We start from the raw sequence: 19856 nt of genomic DNA on the forward strand, positions 1-19856 counted from the left end.
CGAAGAATAGGAAACCAACCACTACTGCACTACTGGTTCATTCGGAAGTTTCGTTTAGGCAAGTTTCGTTAATACGTAGCACGCAGGGTTTGATGCCCTTGTAGCACACAAGGCCCGAGAAAGTTATGCGTGCTTCTCCGACACTCGCAGCATCGTCACGTCGACTGGTGCTTTGGTCCTCACTAGGTTGAAGGCTGGTGATAAGTAACTATCTAGTAACTAGCAGAACGTATACCTCAATTTGTTTTCGTCCTGCCCACGTTTTCTTACGCTGTGTGCCCCTTCCATGAATTGAATTGAATCATGGGGTTTAACGTGCCAAAAATTATGAGGCACGCAGTAGTGTGAGGACTCCGGAATAATTTGGACCGCCTGGGGTTCTTTAACGTGCACCTAAATCTAAGTACACGGGTGTTTTTGAATTTCGCCTCCATCGAAATGCGGTGCTCCTTCCATGACAAGCACTAGTCGGCGAAGTCGAGCATAAAGAGCTGACGCCCAATCGCACATGAACTCCCGAAGCAAAATAACGCAGTAAGCATCGTTTACATGTTACATGCGAGCGTGTGTCTCATACTGGTATCTGGATAGCGCAGCAAAACACGGACACAAGAAGAAACGAAAACGAACACAAGCGCTCACCGCTTGTCTTCGTTTCTTCTTGTGTCCGTGTTTTGCTGCGCTATCCAGATACCATTCCATGATGTCCGACCAACAAGCTCATATCGCCGCCGTCGCCTCACAGACGTCCCCAAAGAACAACAACCCTTTATTGACGAATGCTCCCTGGATGCAACATACCAGAAAAAGAAAATCTTTGAGTTTCGGCATCGAGTACGAAGTTCCTGGCTAAATGTCATCGGCCAACACTGAACGACAGGCAGCAAGCGTCATTCGTTGGCTTATAGCAGATACACTGAACGAGGAGAAAGAAGTCTCGCACGCGACTCGTTTTCTTTTAAAAGCACGGTCAGAGGAGGCAAGCCGATTCAAGATGTCCGGCTGTAGTGGTGTCACACACATAATGTAAAGCAAATGAAATGCACACAGATGGTCCACATATGACGAGAAATATCAATACAAATTCCAAAGGAAGCCATAGATGCCTTGACGTAAAGCACACTTTCCAGTTTTCTGCTTGGTGCTTCCTCCCCCCCCCCCCCCTATTGCTGAAAGAGCTTCCGCTAAGTATTTCTTTTTCTTTGACGAGTCTTGCATATTTAAGCCGAAAATAAGAATTTTTTTTTCGGGCATTTATATGTGCCGTCCTTAAAGCGATAATGTCAGGAACGCGAGACGATATGCAGAGGAAACAACTGCAAATTGGGCTGACGCTAACATCGCAATCCGGGCAATAAGCACGGCCGCTAGTCTATCTTTACGGAAAAGTGAGAGGCCGCGTCAGAACTGCGCTATATATATGCGGCAGAATGAATACATTAAGCGTAATGAAAGCATCCACATAACGAGGGCCGCGCGCCCGAGGTGCCCGAATGTCCCGGAATAACAAGGAAAGACCAGCCGCCGCGTGGACGCATGTGCCCGTCGGCGACGAGCGACCCGCGCACTCGGCGAAGCCGACGGGATCGAGACCAGAGTCGAGGAAGACAGACGCACGCGGGCGCGACTGCCGGTCAGCTGCTCCCCTGCTGCCTGCGCCGTCGGCGAAGCGCGAACTTGGCCCCGATATTAAAGAGAAGGCCGCGGAACGCATGCAGCGGGCGCACCAGCACTAAACCACGGGGTCGGCCGACAGTCGGCCCCGTTCAGAGAAGAAATTGGATGCTGCCAATAATTGCGACAGAAGACGGCGAACGAGAGATACTCGTGTCGTCGGGCTCGACCAGACGCCTCTACACAACGGGCGCGACGAGCTCACCGGGAGCTGCCTCGCGCGCCATCGCCGAAGCAGGACGCCATTCACTGCAGGGGACCCGCAAAGCATTAAACGACGCGCGTCGCCACGCATGGCTTCCCTCTGGCGTGGCCGGTCCTCTCCGCGTCTCAGAAATTGTTTGCCGCCGCCGCCGCCACTGCGGGTCAAGAACCTTGCATCTTTCTGCGCGCTCGACGTTCTTGTGCACGCGTCACGAGTGCCGGAGGGTCCACGCGACGCGCGACTCACCTCATGCGGGGCTTATTACGCGGGTAAAGCGAGCCCTTCAGGTCGCGCACAGTGGTCCTACACGCTGATATAGGCGTTCCAATTTTTATTCGTTCATTATTATATATTCCGGCGACCGCTACAGCAGTTTGAACGTCTTGGCTGCATTCACCGCTGTTAGAATTGTAACAGATGCTGTCACGCCGACGCAACAAGGTGAGAACTATACGAGCGACGCCGCAACAAAGATCCAATCCGCAATAATCTCGGCCACAGGTGACGGTAACGACATAGTAACGATACGTGCGCCAAGAACACGGATAGCAGCAGGGGGCGCTCATGCATTTTGCCGTCCTCATGGGAATGCGGTCGCCGCCGCAGCCGGTATAGCCTATTTCGTTATCAAAGCCCGTACAGGCGCTGATCTCTTCAGAACGCGTTGCACAACAGAGGAAAGTTGCTGTATTTGACGACCACAGCTACGCACTATTCTGACTTTTATAAACAATAACGGCCGCAGCTGTGCCTGCAGAGAAAGATCTTTTCAATATATTTGACAATAGAATACATCCTTTTTTCTCGGACTTGGACAAGCAGTCGAAGCCGGAGACCCAACGTTCGGCTTATTTTTGTAATTCTAGACAAACAGACGCCAGATTTCGGCGTAGAAGCACAGTCACCACGAGGCTGCGCATACGGCAAAGCTTCTTGCAGGAGTTGACAAGTGCTTGCTACCGGAAAATGTTAGAAGCAAACACGGTGTCCAAAGCATTCAATCGATTAATTATTTAGAAAAGCTTGCCGTATCATCAAAGATATGTATGATTAAATTTGACCTCTTTCAGAAAACACCAAATGCCGCATACAAAATGGTTAAAGATGAGACACTTGAAAACAAAGGAGTCTGCACACAATTCTGTCACTCATTAAAACCGGATAGCCTGCAGCACCGTCTTATATCCTCTTGCCATGACATCGGCACACCACACAACTTACTGCGGACCTGTCTGGCGAGCGATCAGGCCCAAAAAGCCGTGTTATATCCGTACATCTCTGAGACCGAATCGATCCAGGCAGTCAGTCAAAATTGGTAGACGCTTTCCCTGTTTAGTGACCCAATATCAACCACAAAAACACTGACGACCCGACATACACACTGAGAGAGAGTAAAAATGTTTATTGCTACACCCAGTCCGGTGCTTGTTGAACACGATTCAGGAACAAATGACCACGAGACCCCTTCCTCAACTCTCAACGTTCGCCCTTCCCGCCTTTGCGCAGCACAGCCGAAATCTGTACAGAAGTAACCCCCCCCCCCCCCCCCCAAAAAAAAAGAAAAGTAGAGAATACTTGACCGAGATAATACAACGGTTAAATTGTGGGGCTTCTTACGTGTCAAAAATACGATCTGATTATGACAAACGCCTTATATAGTGGGCAACTAGGGAATAATATTGGCCATCTGTGGTTCCTTAACGTGCACTGTGTGCACGTTAACCACGACCTGAAACATAAGCACCCAAATCTCAGTACACGAGCGTTTTTTGCATTGCGCTCCCACAGGTATGCGGCCAGGATTGAACCCACAACATCGCACTCGGCAGCGCAAAGCCACAGAGGTACCGCCAGCGGATGAAATAACGATTCTATTCTATTTCTTTTCTTTTTGCGCAAATATTACGATTCTATTCCAATGCTTTTATTTTTCGCGCTTCGCCAGTGGTCTGAGCTGCACTATCGCCACGCGATCGACCGGCCAGCTGTGAACGGTGGCAGAAAGGAATAGATTCGACCGAAAGGAATTACATTTTACCGGTCCTGACGTCACGTACCACGTTCTGCGGTTTCTACAACAATCTCTGGAATAATTCGCGTTTATATATCTCTCGTTTATATATATCTCTCTCGTCTTCTCGTTTATATATATTTGCACGATGCGCAAAGTGCGCAGGGTGTACCGAGTCGGAGGCAGGCATCGCGTGTGCATATAGTATACCGTGTGTCTCTATATATATATAACACGGTGCAAGATACGATTTTAAGACCTTCTTTTTAATGGACATACTGTTTTTTTCTCTCTCTTTTCGTTGAACAGAACCTTAGCGGTGCGCATGCACATCGCGGCAGCGTGCATGCCGGAGAAGCAAGCAGCGGCAGGCAAAACGCGCCGGCGACCGCTCTTGCGTGTCGCACACGAGTGGATCTCTGGGAAGTCCGGGCCGTCACATCCGCCGCGCGACGGCGGCTGTCAATCACGGCGGCGGCAGTGCTGCAACGCTACAGGGGCCATCGACTTCGCCGTTGCATGCAGCGCGCGGCCCAATTAAAAGAATGTGCTGCCGTGAACGCACCGCCAGTCACGTGCGACCCAGACCGACCACGTGCGCACAAAGGGACTGAGGGGACGTCGGCTGCTGCGCTTGTCGGAAGAGCGGCAAGATGCAGCAGCAACCTGACGCGCTCCGGCTTCGCCTTCCGCTCCCGAACGTCGGGCGAACGTCAGCGCAAACCTGGCCAGTTTCATTCGTGCTTTGCTCCGATTTTATGTCTCCGCTTTTACTGCCGACAGCGCGAACAGAGCACGCATACACCTGTGTACTGCGAATGGAAGACGGACAACGCGGAAGTTTTCATAGGCTCAGTCACCTCAAAGCGCCGTTTCGATAAATTATAGCTTTAGGAGGGAAACCCATCCGGAATTTTTAAACATTGGACAACCGCTCGACTGTGGGATCCTCTGCAAACGAGGATAACAAAGAGAGGGAAATTCTGTTGAATTTTCCGCCCGTCTTGTCTTCGTGTTGTGTGTCCCTTTGCTGTATGTCAGAACATGCTCAAACCAACTAGCCCAGCTTCCGGCATTAACGATAGGGAGAAATGAAGCACCATCAACAGACTCCGCTCCTCGAAGTGGAAGCCGCTGCGAAGCAAGAGGTCGCGGGATCAAATCCCAGCCGCGGCGGCGGTATTTCGATGGGAGCGAAATGCAGAAACGCCCGTGTACCGTGCACCTCGAGTACACGCTAAATAACCCCAGGTAGTGAAAATTAATCCTTCGTGACGGTGTGCCTCATAATCAGATCGCGGTTTCGGCATGTGAAACCCCAAAATTTAATTAAATTTTTAAATGGAAGCGAGCCTGAACGTGTTTTGTTTCACCTGCAAACACTGTGGACCTGCCCGCCGTAGTCGCACGCCGCTGCTATTCGTTTGCTGGTTTCGAGTAATTCCCCTCGCCTATATATAGTTAAAGGGCAATACAGAAACTCTTCTTGAAAATAACGAAATCCATGCGCTTGATGTTTCACGTTTTACGAGAAAAAAAAATCGAGCAGAGACATTAAATGTAGCGGTGAGCTGGGCGTTAGCCTCTTTCAATAAGGTCGAGGTACACCGCCTGAGTCTGTCTATATTTCTCGCGACGCCCCAAAGCCCGATTCGCCGCGGTCACTTCTAAGTAGATGCTGACGCTAATTCTGACGCAACCTTGTAAGGCTTACCACTTATGGTCACTTCATAAAGGACAGGAGAGCAAGCTCTGCATTGGCAGTTTACCTTCCGATTAACATCCCAGCATTTCCTTTGTCTCTCTATCTCTCTCTCCTTCTACTGTATATATGTGTCTCTTTAAGTGCATACACACGAGCAGCTACACGGCTCCATGATCCGCCATGGTAGAAATCTAGCAGAAATCATGGTGCTTGAAAATATGAAAAATATGTTAATCATGTCACTGAACGAACAAATGCGATGGATTGGTCACGTGAACATGACATATCTCAGTGAATTACTTTGTAACGCGAACGACACATTTCCTGTCGGCTGCGTCCACGCGACGAGGCCCGATTTCTTGCCGTCGAAGATTAATCTAAAGCGTGAAAGAATGCAGCCTCTCTCTTGCGTGTGTATACATACGCGCTGCGCGGGCGCCCAAACGGAAACTCCTCCTCACTCACTGACCTCAAACGAGGAATACTTCGCTTAAAATTAAACGCAGCCTATAGCACGCGCTCTTAAACTTGCCACGGTTCGGCGATTCCACCGCCACGTTTCCAAGTGGCTGAGAGGAACTATACCTGCATGTCCGCGAGCAAACGAAACGAACACACCACGCTTAAAAAAAAAAGATTGCTTCCGCTAGACCAAACTTCCCAGTAGTTTAAATAAGTTTATTTCTCACAAACACGTACGCCCATGTACACGCTGTGAAGAGGAAAGCGTGCAAAAAGAAAAAGAAAAAATGGAGGACGCTTAAGCTTCGCCTTTAAGAGTGGAACGCGATAGAATTCAAAGATCCGTGACTGTTTTTCACGCTTCCCGGCCACTGCATCTTACGTAACCGCAACGTTTATCGGGAAACGCTGACAGCAGGCGCCGCGAACGAAGGCAAGCTTTCTGGGTAGAAACGAGGCCTCTAGCGTGGGCCGCGGATGCGCGGAGGCGAGCGCCATCTGGATGGTGTTGCAAGGAACCGGGCGCGCCGCTCTATGAATAATAGAAACGCTGGAAAGGGGGTTTGTGTTTGAGTTTCCGCGTAACAGAATTATGTTTTCTCGTGTATTCAAATTACAATCCGACGCTATCATGTCTGTAGGTTGTGTGTAAGCCGTACCTTACGATTTTTTTGACGCATTTTACTATGAGAAATTCAATTATTTCGGTAACGTCTCTGCGCTACATGGAGGACCTGCGTGGTTGGATATGCGCGGTTCGGAATTTATTTTTCGCTGACAAAACGATCGACGCTGGACCCTTAATGCTATCGCGCTAAAAGCTGCGCTTGGAAACGTAGCTTGACCGGGCTTAGCTTTTGTCATTTTCCCGTACGGCAGATCCTTTTGTGTCTGCGATTTTATGCCAAAAACCGCCACGCAGCTGCATATTATTCTACGTAAAGTAAATAGTTATATATTTCGCAAAACAGGCTTGTATCTATGTATCTCGGCACATAAGTCAGTGCCAACTGAACTACATTTGTTTCTATCGGTTCACAAACGCGGCTCAAATCTGACCAAGCCCGTTGAGATTACTACCGAGCTGGCAAATTTAGTCCACTCCACTTATAGCGATCGGTCTGCAGCGATCACGCACTATCTAATATTGGGTGAAAAAGCCAGACCACTGGCAACGGTGCAGCGGCAGCACCTATGGGGCACGGTGTTTTGAACTTGGTATTGGCATGCCCGGCGTTTGTATATCTAAATAGTATAGGCAAGACAACGTGCTGACTTAAGGAAACATGATTAAGAATAGGGACAAAGAGTGTAGAGTTCCTTACTAGCAAGGAATTCCTAAAACTCCTATAAAGTGAATGAATGTGGCTTGATGTAGAATGGGCCAGGAGCTTACTTCGTTTGCGAAGTTTAGCTGAGGTGGAGTATGGCACAAGTGATGCGCCAGATAACAATCTGAACCGACGCTACCTAAAGAAAACAGGCAATGAGCGCAAACGTCCGCAATCATTTTGGGTCAGAAAATGACTTTGAGGCGTATAAGCAATTTAACGTTTCTGCAATTATTATGCAATGCAAACAAAGGTTAGTGAGGAATGAGAAGAGGGCGCAGAACATTCTGCCCCTTTCCGAGAGCACTAGTTTTCAAAAGCACAAGAACAGACTACAGAATTAACAAGCAGGGAAGAAAAATCGGCACCTCAAGTGACGTTGATCAGATCGCATACTGACAAACGAACCGTCGCAGTGAAGTCGCACTGAGACGACCATTCATTTTTTTTCTCCCTTTAACTAATAGACACGGTCACCTTACAGCCGGGCTACAAAGAAATTACTTTGATTCAGGCGCGAAATGAATCCATGACTGATCGCGTGTCTTCGGAGGCTGGGACAGCTGGAGGCATTGTCAATCACGGTGCCATTTATTTCAGAAGCAATTAAGGCATGCAGGATAAGAAAAAAAAATGACAGGCCAACACCGCATTGATTGACTGATTGATCGATCATTCCAAAGCCATACCTGGGATATAAGGGCTGGGCCCCTAAATATATGATATATGAGATTATTTAACGTGTGTATCCAATGCTCGATACAGGAGACTTTCTGCAATAGGAACCCAGCTGCCGAAGCCGCGAATTGGGTGCAACAGCAGAAACGCCGTACACAACATTTTTACACCTTCTTGGGTGTATAAAGGGGTGTCCGGTTGTCGCATGGCTAACACTCTCACGTGTAAGGGGTAAGATAAAGTTATGGGTGGGAACCACATGATGGCATCTTGTTTGCCGACTTTTTCTTCCAAGTAAAAATTATGACAGCTGTGCCAGGTGACATAAACCGTAAAAAGCGCAAAAAGTGCATTAAATGAAGTATCATATCTATCCCTGCGAGATTCTCCGGTCGTATATTTCTGTCCGCCCAAGGCTGTCAGAATGACTACATAGTTTTCAACTACGTCCTTCGTCACCGCACGTCTAGTTAGAGCTCCGTTGTTGCCCTCTCTAAATTCTTGTAAGACCCTAACGATAGGGGGTGCTATCCGTGTGGCAAGCAGACACGCTTAAGGGCGTAAACATTTTTACAGTGTAGCCACGCAGCCACCTCGGCCGAGCGAGAACGTGCACGCGGCGAGACAGACGAAAGGCGTCGCGAAGGCGGAGCAAATCGAGGGAGCGGAACTGCACACAGGGGCGCGTGCTCACCGACGCCGACGCAGTAGGAGGTGGTCTCGAGCTGGAGCCAGGGCAGCGGCCGGCCGCCGGCCAGCTGGCTCCCGAGCGGGGCCATGGGCACAGGCGGGAACGCAGCCACGAGGCCCGTCGTCATCGGGCTCACGGGCGACCGGCCATCGATTCACCGCAAAGCACAGGCGGTCACTGAGCACCTGACGACCACGAGGGCCCACACGGCGACACGCCGCCGCCGTAACAACCGCCACAGCGCCACCTGAACAGCGGCGGCGATCGAAGCTCGTCGCGAAGAGGCACAGAACGCGGCCGAGAGCACCGCTAAGGCACGCCCAGCGCACACGTCATTTTACGAGGCCCTTCAGTGCGCGGCTCAGGTGGGGAGCGCAGGCTATAATTAGAAGGAGGGGCGCCAGATCTCCTTCTCGTAAAAGCCTCCGAGTCCTAATGCTTATCGTCACACCTAAAAGGAGGAGAGAAATTATTGCTGAGTGGTGTCAACAAGAGACCGTAAAGCCTGCAAGACCATGTAGACAACGATCTGCCCATCGTTTCAAGAACTCTTTCGAGGGTCAGCGAATATTTAGACCTTTGCTGACCTTTGAGGAAACAATGAAATGTTCAGTGAGCTCAAATATATGACGGTAGAAGTTATTTTCCTAAATTGCATATATGAAAATATCTGTCCTTTCTATACAAAAACGTCAGAGTCTACGCAGAATTATCAAGCTATAAATACAAAAATGCGGCCTCGTCGCCATAGTAACTGCAAACGCATAAGCTGGCTGTGAATCGTGCGATAACATAACGAACGTCAAAAACTGAATGTGTGCAAAACAAACGAAGGCCGCCAGCTCAATTCAGAGCGACCCTACCCAATGCCTGACTGCACGCAAATTACTTGAACCGTCCTGCGGATGCGGAGCATTTCAAGCGAGATACGACGGCAGCATTAGCAAATATATATATATATATATATATATATATATATATATATATATATATATATATATATATATATATATATATATATCTAATTTCTTCTAGCACAGCCGCGCAAAGGGGAATGGTCTCGATACATCGGTCGAACAGCGCACGTAGGCTGTATACCATTTTATTCAGCGCAGTTGAGACGCAACCAGGGGCGGAAAAAAAGCTTCAGGACAGGAAAGAGCGCGTCTTGAGTCAGTGTCTTGAGGCGGCGTTGGTGAGGTCTTGTTCTCACAAAATGCAGTAAAGCTTGAACTATCAGGTTGCACGGCTACGATCAGCCGGATATCCTTGTTCTATCAAGGTTGCAGTAGCGGAAACCCTCCTTCAAAAATTGAAGGGTAAGCGGAAAGCCAAGCCGGCAATGGAAAAAAAAAGGCCGCATGTTGTTCTGTACATGCATAAAGTGGCCCACAATTTAAAGAAGTTGGCCACCCGCCGTGGTTGCTCAGTGGCTATGGTGTTGGGCTGCTGAGCACGAGGTCGCGGGATCGAATCCCGGCCACGGCGGCCGCATTTCGATGGGGGCGAAATGCGAAAACACCCGTGTACTTAGATTTAGGTGCACGTTAAGAACCCCAGGTGGTCGAAATTTCCGGAGTCCCCCACTACGGCGTGCCTCATAATCAGAGAGTGGTTTTGGCACGTAAAACCCCCTAATTTATTTTTTTAAAGAAGCTGGCCATCAGGTACAAAGGACTTTTTTTTTGCTCCAGGGAAGCTTGGTGGACTGTTCCCACGCATCTCAGACCCGCAGAAACTGAGCTTTTGTGGTAAAAATCATACAAGGCTGTATGTTACTTGCGCGGTCGGTGTGGTAATTGAAATAGCACTTTATTGCGGCAGGGTGTATATCGGCCAAACAGGCCGATGCATCAACGATAAAGCAAGAGAGCACGAGCTGTCTGCCAAGAATAAGATTAATGCACATTCACCTATGCACTGCGATTCCTGCACGAGTGCGACAGATCTTTTCCATATCCACATTCTTGATAAAAGCAAAGATTCCCCTGACACGGGAATTAACGGAGGCCTATTTCATTAACATGAAACGTGACGTCTGTGTCAGCGATACATCTGTGGCTTTGCCTAGCACTGAACGACAGTTTCTGCACTGTATGATTGGATAGCGATGGCAAACTTTGAGTATTGTGCGCAAGCGTACGTGCGCACGAGATCATAGATATGATCCCGTCTGCTTTCAATAAACTAGTTGCAAGTGCCGCTCTTTCCTGACCTAAATATTTTTTCCGCACCTGGTTGCATCTTCGCGGAATAAGATGAACCAACTCGCCCAGCAACAAGTATTGATAGGTTGTACCATCTGATTACAGTATGCATGGCTGCGATTTTTTTCTTTTTTTTTTTTTAATGGCGAAGCTGTTAAGGATTACTTTCCCCACTATCGTGTCCGCGTGTAGAAAAAAATCCCGAAGATAGAGCAATGCCGGACCGACCCGTGGCGGAGGTGCAGTGCGCCATTATTACACAGCTTCGTTGGTCATCCTTCTTCACAGAGTGAAAGGACACTTGTTTTTTTTTTTTTTTTTTTTTTGAGCATCTGTGGTCTTTCAGAACGTTTGCTCGCGACTGTACACACATGCTTCAGCAACTACTGTCCCGAGTTGTGAAAAATGGGTGATATTAGATAAAAGATTACTTTCGCTGGTCTAACTCATAGCAGCGGGGGACACACTACATTTACAAGAAATGCTGATGCATTTCTTAAGAACATTTCACTAAATGACTAATTGCCAGCTTTAGCGCACATATTGCTATTGCGGATGTGAGACGAGTCAGTGAAAAACTTGTCCGCATCGTAGGAAGGAAGCTTGACGATATTACCGGTTTTGAGACATCCATCCTCGAAATAAGCTACGGAATATGTTTGTTTTGAACTGCATTCCACATAGGCTAAGAAAGGCGCTGTGGGAGAAAAAAAAATGCTGTTTCGCCCAAAGGGCGTTGAAAATGATAGCAAGGTTAACCGTTGATGTCGAGCGCCTCAGACGGTGATCAAATACGCGGGGACTAGCATGACTTGCATAGCACAGCTGCTTTACGGGAATAGTTAGCGATCGCTTTGAACGTCCCTCTGGTTGCTCGCTAAGCTGACCGGTATCAAATTACAGACGGAATACCTCAAACGTTACACCAACGCCATTTTCGCACCACAGCGGAAATGGCGCAAAGCGGAATGGCGGACGCGCACAGCGGCGAGTCGGCAGACAGAACCCAGCTCTGCAGTTCGACCAGGCGCTGATCACAACCATGGTGAGAAAAAAAAAAGGACTTAATTGCGGACGAACGCTATTGTTAAGATGTGCTATCAGTATCCAGCACAGTCTAGCCCGTAGCAGCTCGTCGTATAGGCTTTCCGACGCCCCATAAAAGCAAGCAAGAAAGGCTAACTGGCGGCGCCGGCAAAGGGGCTCGCACAACAATGAGAAACGATAACAGAAGGAGGTGCCGGCAACGACGATAGCAGGGCACGTGGGGATATGCCACACAGCAGGGAGTTGCACTCTCGTCCGGAGTTCTGCTTGTTTCACAATAGAGGCAGCTTGCTCAGCTGGCCGGCTCTTATCAGCCAGGAAGTCTCCACTTTCAAAGCAAGGCTCTCATTTGTGGGATTTCAGGTTATTCATACGCTAGTTTTTGTTTGTTTTTTCCCTCCGTCTATACACTGACGCGAAATGCGCACCAACAAAACCGACACTGTAGAATCAAACAAGTTCGATGGAAAGATGCGCAACACCGAGCGGCCAGTCGTATTCATGTTTTTCACGGCACAAGAGACAACAACGGGCAAAGTGCATCGCACAGAATAAAAGGCCATTAATTTGAAACGAACAGGGTGGCATCACAAAAGGAAACGTGTTACACTTGCTCCTACAACGCAAGTGATTATTAACACGCGCCTGTGTTACGACCAGAGGCTCAATTCTGGACGTGCAAAATGGCGTTGATGCCCCGATCAGCTTTCGTAACGTGACGCAAACGACGTTCCGCATAACAAAATGAAATCGAGGCATTGAACCTAACGCTCTTGATAAAGCAAAGCAGTTTTCCTCCTCAGCAAAAATAAAGCAGCTAGCGCAAAACGTATGATTATTCCGTCAAAAACGCCTCTCGTTTCCGTCGCCCGATTCATTAGCCAGGATTCGTGTTTCCGAGAAACTGAATGAGTCATCGTATATCGGCGCCATGCGCCTGCTTTCTACACTGCGACAGCATACGCGACCCATAGAGCTTCATACAGTAATTACTAGAGGGAACACTGGCTCTAGGGTCTACGGGAGCTGCAATGGGGGCAGGTTCAGGCAGCATGGGAATTATGGGAAGTACACGGATTTACTTAAACTTCGTCTTGCTGGCTTCAAGCGGCTTCCTGACTTTGTAAACTCCATTTCAACAAATTACTGAGCAATACTTCATTGAATGAACATTATTAAAATTGTCCGACGGCAGGATTCGAACACAGGACCTCTAGCACAGACGCCCGATATTGAAACCATTACGCCACGGGCCCATGGATATGCAGAACCATTGAATTAGCAGCAATTATGCATGCTTGAGGAGTCTTCTTTTTTTTAATTATGGGGTTTCACGTGCCAAAACCACTTTCTGATTATGAGGCACGCCGTAGTGGAGGACTCCGGAAATTTCGACCACCTGGGGTTCTTTAACGTGCACCTAAATCTAAGTACACGGGCGTTTTCGCATTTCGCCCCCATCGAAACGCGGCCGCCGTGACCGGGATTCGATCCCGCGACCTCGTGCTCAGCAGCCTAACACCATAGCCACTGAGCAACTACGGCGGGTTTGAGGAGTCTTACTACCCTCTGCATTAAAAAAAAAAAGTATAAATTGGTTTGAAATTTAGGCCGATTCAGGCTCTGACAAATCTTAAAGAACGGAGCCACACAAGTACGTACGTACATTTCTTTCTATAAATTAAAGAGCCGCTGTTGTCATAACCCCTGATGATGTGAGAAGCCGTTAATCTTGATTACAATACGAACGCAGCAGTGAAAAGTGCAAAAAGTTGCAGAATGTTTCTAATGTACAACTAATATTATTTCAAATGAACTGGTTTTTTTTATTATTAGAAGTGATGGCCCAAAACACAAATGCCAGCACACCCCGAGAGCGATAAAAGTGCTATGAGCACGCGTTATGGACAAACATTTTCATGGTCTCTAACGACGGGGAAAATGTGGCGATACACATGCCTCCCGGCGCCATTGGATACGTCTGCTCATTAGCATGTTTCACGTGGCTGGTCGCACCACAAATTATGGCGGAAAACCTCTGCAATGGCGGCCCAGCACAAGGTACCCAATGTCAAATTGACGTTTATGAAACGGCCCTTCCTATGACGCTCATCGCGTGGTATTTTGTTAGCCAATCAACAAGCTGACATGGCGGCTATCTTGGATCACCACAACATATTCGAGAAATTGCAGATGCATCGCGCGGACTTGTGCAAGCTATACCAATCACGTTCTTTTTTTTGAGCATTAACATCGCTATGTAGCTTCCAAGGACGAAAAAAAAAAGTTTTATTCGAAAGAGTCTGCAGCTCCACGCCACGCTTCGTCATCTTGATGAAAACTCAATTGCGTTTTGTAAATCTTCCGCTTCCCGGCACAAATTTAAAAACACATGACGTCATGACAGCCAATCATAGAGCCAACATGGCGGATAATGGCGGCCGTGCATGCATGCGCGTCGAGAATAGAGCCTCAGCGCACAGTCACACTGTTGAGAAGGGGCACTGCGACCGGAAATCCAAGTGGACAGATTGTAAAGTCGGACAGGTCTTCTTCACTGTTGACGCTGCCCAGGGTCAATCAAGCCAGATGCCCGGCCGACCCCGGCAAGCAACGACCCTGCTGCGCACACGAAAAGCGCAAGCCGGTCAGTCACGAAGCGCCGTAAAGAAAAATACCCCCACACCGAAAAGAGGGGGGGGGGGGGGGGGGGTGGACCAGTGAGGGCCATGATGCAATAAAAACACTCGCGCCGCGGGCTAAAGCGCCCTGCGCCGTATCTGGGACGTCCCTTTCATCGTCGGCATGCCTCGAGTGTATAGCAGAAACTTTCGCGAGAGCTGTCGACAGCTAGAAGTGCATGGTCGCGCTCTTGATGCGCCCCGTGCGACGAAACACCGTTATCTCGAGCGCAGCACAAAGCTAATGCGCCGACGTAGTACAATCGCCGGTATAAGGCGTTCCCCGCGCCAAACAACTGGCAGTATACGTGGACAAAGCCCGTCCGCCTCATTCAAGGGGCATAACACGCCGGCGGAAAACAGTCCAGGGTATACGCAAGTGTTCGCACGCGCGAGGCAAGTCGTGTGAAGGCTGACTCTCGCCGTAGAGCGCTAAACACCTGAACGCAACAACTGGCGCGGCACAAAGCGGCACGCACCTCTGCGCGCAGAAACAACGCAGACTTCAGCATCCTGTCCTGGAGAGCAGCAAGCGTTCCGGTCGACACGTGGGCACTCCGCACGAACTGCGGATCACGAGGCGTCTCGCAGAAACCTCATATCTTTATCTGCAACAGTATACAAACTGCGCGAGCTAGTTTCAATGAGCTCTGGACTCCTGCAAACGTTTCATATGCCAGAATAACGAGAACTATACCTTGCACAACAATGCGAAAGGCTAGAAAACTCGTACGGTCGGTATAATGAAGGTTCGGATGCCTTAACGTGCTAACTTGGACTAGCTGGTATACCTGTCAGAAGAAGATGAGTAACAGCGCTGGACAAGGGGACGTGACTGAGGCAGACGAAAGACGGGTTGAAAGTCAGCGCTTCGTCTGTCTCAGTCACGTCCCGTTATGCCGTGCTGTTACTCGATTTCTTCGAATGCCTAACGTTTCGGCGACATAGACGTTGACGATATGGCTGCAACACACACACCGGAGCCGACGCAGCACGAAGTGCATAAGTTGTTATATAAGGTAGCTATAGTACCGTACAGTGCAAGGGCAGTGTTAGTAGTAGAGTTTCGATTTACAATTTAACCGTCATGCTATGAGGGATACTGCGGCATACGTCTCCTATGGACTCATGCAAACGTTCAAGCACGATCCGAAACCTGACTTCGCTGTTCTGTTTTTGTTTTGTTTTTCCTCCCACTTCTTTGCCTTCCGAAACAAAGATGTCACGGTCAGGACTAAAGTGAAAGTCGTATTTCAAGCGAACATTTAGCTCTGGGGCCATTACATAAAGTAGTAACGCTAGAACAGAACAAAATCGGCTATATCTAAATTATAATTGATTTGACATTACTCGCATTTGGCCCAACTACACGTTATCATCATCTGACTCGGACTTCACTATGCACTTGCTTCGTCTGAGGGCATCCGTCCTGAATAATCAAACACCTTGTCTCGCATAAGATTGCGGACTTGCGATCCAAACAAGACGCTTGAAACGAAGGTGCCTGTCTATGATACAAAGAGAAAACAATTATCTGGCAGACAAAAGCGAGGCGGCCACGTGTACACGGGAGCATTAATTCTTTGTTCCAAATAAAGCTCAGTGCAGTTATCCTAATTAGACAGACCCTCTACATGTTTCAAGCGATTCTAAAGCAACCAATAAGCAAAACGCTCATCTCACCGATGATTATACGCCACTGCGTCACGAAAAATGTTGCGCAATGACGTGGTGAAAAGCAGCTACGGAGGGCGGTTCAATAATGCTGCGTTGGCGTAAAGAGACGGCGGTTATGTCACGTCGCGCGGCACAGTATTTGCCTGTCAAAACTGTTAACGAACAGAACGCGCGGCGCAATCCCCGTCACACAAAAGGGTCGAAGCTCTGGGCCGATCCAGGGGAGGTGATAAACGGAGGGGCCCACCGCAAAGTCGCCCGCTGCAGCCCATAGCCTCGGCGAGGGCTTCCCGTTATGGCTGACGCACGGCGACCTTGGCACCAGCGCCAATGCCACACGCACCTCGGCAACGTCACCGGCGCTGGCCCATGGGCTTCGGAGAACGTGCACCCACGCAGTCGTACACCTACCCTCCTCCGCCTGGGAGACGAGTTCGCTGAAGTGTTTTTCCACGCATGTGTCCCACAGCGGACGCTCCCCGCAATACGGAGAGCCGACCACAGCAACGGAATGTGGCGCTGCCGATGAAAACGTCCATTCTCGGAGGGAGCTCATTTGAACGAGCTCGCGACCAGAGACAGATGGGGCCGCTCACGCACATCGCCAGCTGCGTTCACGCCGCCCCGTACGCATCCGCCCGAAGCGCGAACCAAAACGATTCCGTGTTCGAGCCAACGCCGTATACGGCAACGACGCCCAACAAATTTCCAAGAGGTTCCATCAGATTTGTTCCAACAGTCGCAGCAGCGACGTGTCCGGTCGTCGGATGGCTTCGACGCACGCGTTTTTCATTTTAATATGTTTTATTTGACACTATTTATGAGCGTGCATGACACTCGTGTACGGGGACTGAAAGTGCAAGAGCGCGTCTTTGAACTTTCGTAGCGCTCGGGTGAAACACCACCCGTTAGTAGCTGCAGGTGACAGTTCAAAATTATTCTTAACCCTGAGCCGACACAGTGCCTCTCGTGGGTTGAATATACAGAATTTGTAAAGATCGACTACGGCACATGCATGGTACAATTCCAGTCCTTGAGCTGGATTACTCAAAGAAGCGGAGATTACTTGCGCGAGAAATTGAAACGTATTATCAACTAATTCAAACGAAATGGTGCTCATTATATTTCTTGGCTAATTACTTTACGGCAGATATTGCAATTTACGAACTGTAGCCGGTAAGCTCGCAAAGCATCCACTTGAATCTGGTGTCATCCTGACAATTCGTTCCAAGATATTAATTCCCAAAGTGTGCGACCAAATACACTGGCGACCCAGTTATTATCGTGCTTCAATGCATAAAAAAGTATTGTGGAAAAAGTAAGGGGAACAGTGCATTTTTACCGCAAGTTTGACGGCGTGGATCTCAAAACCCGTGCCACCCTCAAAATTTTTCCGAGTGAATATGCCTTGCAAATTTACCAGCTGCAATTCGTGATTGGCAATAAGTGCCCTAAAGTAATTAGTTAAAAACAATTAGTGAATATTTATTTAAATTAAGCATTTCGAGTAATTGTGCAAATATAGTCAGCCTCTTCGAGCAATCCAGTTAAAGGATTAGAAATGTGCTACTTTCCAAAGGCAATTTTTAGAAATTCTGTGATGTATGAAAAAAAAAAAGGAGAAAAAATATGTTACGCTGCGACGCGAAACCGTGCTAGCGTGAAAAACACAATTTCGCTTCTCTCGAGTGAAGGTCAGACTTGGATTGTTCTTGTCGCTTTGTTGACATGCATTTACCCACTTACCGTAACATTAATGCGGGACATGACTTCGCACCAAAAGCAGCAATTTATGATACGTACTCCAGGACTCTCTCGCTCTCTGTCTGTCTCTCTCTCTCTTTTTTTTTTTTTTTTTCATCGCGCGCACCAAAGTAACGGAGCGAACCTTTCGAGCCGGCCATATCAAAGTACCATGCCACGCGGATGGCACGCTACAGGAAGGCCATGTAAAATGAGCGGCCTTTGGCTAAACGGCGCTCAAGCACGGTGAGCCTATGCATGTTATTCACCTTTTCTTGGTGTCAGATTACGCATTCCCTGTTCGAAATAAAAAGTTGAAACAAATACACCGTGTTAGATGTCGTGCTCATTTTGTGTTTCCCATACCACAGCAAATTATTTAAGTTTTACAGCTAATATGTAGGTCAATTCATATTTAACGGTAGCAGCACGAAAGCCTGATGAACAAAGACTGCTACCATTAACATGAGCGCATAATGAAGTGTTGCCACTTTTGAAGTGTACTGCAGGTAGTTACATTACATAAACATTGCACGTCCGATGACGGTCTGACGGTGTGCCAGACGCCTCTAACCACTAACAACCTCTGAAGAAGCAATGACAGATGCAGAGACAACGTTGGAAGTTGCAACACTGCTACAGCATACTGGTCGTTACACATGAAAGGAAATATCGGTGTTTATCTACGCGTTGAAAACAAAACTACAATGGAAGCCCGCACGGAGCGTGGATGTATATGACCAGAGAAGCGTTTCTGTTCCGCGTCTATTAAGTACCGCGCGCAAAACAGTTAACGCTGGTAACAGTGAAACAAGGGCGTCGCGAAAAAATACGCGCGGGAGCCGCAGAGACGTCGATTCGCGGAAGCATCGCTCGGCGCTGCCAACTCTGATATCGCTAAGCGAGACAGCAGCCATCGCTTAAGTGGACGATGCTCTTGAAACGAGGAAATAATGCGCGTATTATTCTGAACAAAAGGCTGCGAATGACGAGGTTTGTTATCACTGCACGTGTGCAGCCGCGATTCACGAAGGGCCGTCGACCGGAATAGATCAATATTCCGCCGCGCCGTTTAGGGCGAAGCAGCGTTCAGAGAAATACTTCAAGCGGTACAAGAGCGACGATCATGCAGAAGACGAACAAGAAACGAAAAAACGAGACCGCAAAGGCAACACATCCCTTGATCACAGGTACACCCTCATTGCGACCCACTTCCCGGAAGTATAATTTGCAGCTCCGCATGACGGGACAGCGCGGACGAGGCAAACGAAAAAGAGGAAACCGCGACCGTCCAGTGCTCGCCATGCCGGGCGCGTGTGCTTCGTTTGGGACAATCGCGGCCGCCGCCGACGCCCAGCGCGCCCACACGGGAGCCCGCGCCCACGGCAGGCATTCCGCGGCGCCCACCGCGTCATCGAGTCACCGCCGGTGGCCCCCGCCGCGTGTGCGCGCCCGCCCGAAGGCCGAACATGCGCTCCCCCCGCCGCTGGTGTCTCATTAGCGGAGCGCTGACCGATCGCGAACAGCGCGCACGGACCTGCTCTTCCACACCGGCCGCCGCGGTACTCTTGGCCGAAAAAATAATGGGCCTCGTGCGACCGCTGTTGCCTGCATTCACGCGGATGCGACCGATCGGGGGTTCCACGCGGCACCGCACGCCATCTTTGGGCCACAAGTGACTGCACTAACTAGTGGAGTGCAATGAAGCGAGAAAGATTTTCCTTGCTCCCCAATACCTGCTACA

General features: G+C 49.1%; 1 protein-coding gene across 5 annotated transcripts in view; it reads right to left on the minus strand.

Moving 5' to 3' along the window:
* kat80 (katanin p80) overlaps window positions 1-19856 on the minus strand; it is a 222001-nt gene that overhangs the window by 173638 nt on the left and 28507 nt on the right. For 4 of the 5 annotated variants that reach the window (XM_055061586.2, XM_055061584.2, XM_055061585.2 and 1 more), the window contains exon 1: window positions 8761-9005. The exons of the other annotated variant lie outside the window; for it this stretch is intronic. In XM_055061586.2, coding sequence (XP_054917561.1) covers window positions 8761-8884 — 124 coding nt within the window. In that variant the 5' untranslated portion in view covers window positions 8885-9005. Of the gene's footprint in view, window positions 1-8760; window positions 9006-19856 lie in introns of those variants that run through there. 5 annotated transcript variants of the gene reach the window in all.

This window comes from Dermacentor andersoni, chromosome 1, assembly GCF_023375885.2.
Source record: "Dermacentor andersoni chromosome 1, qqDerAnde1_hic_scaffold, whole genome shotgun sequence".
Taxonomy (NCBI): Eukaryota; Metazoa; Arthropoda; class Arachnida; order Ixodida; family Ixodidae; genus Dermacentor; species Dermacentor andersoni.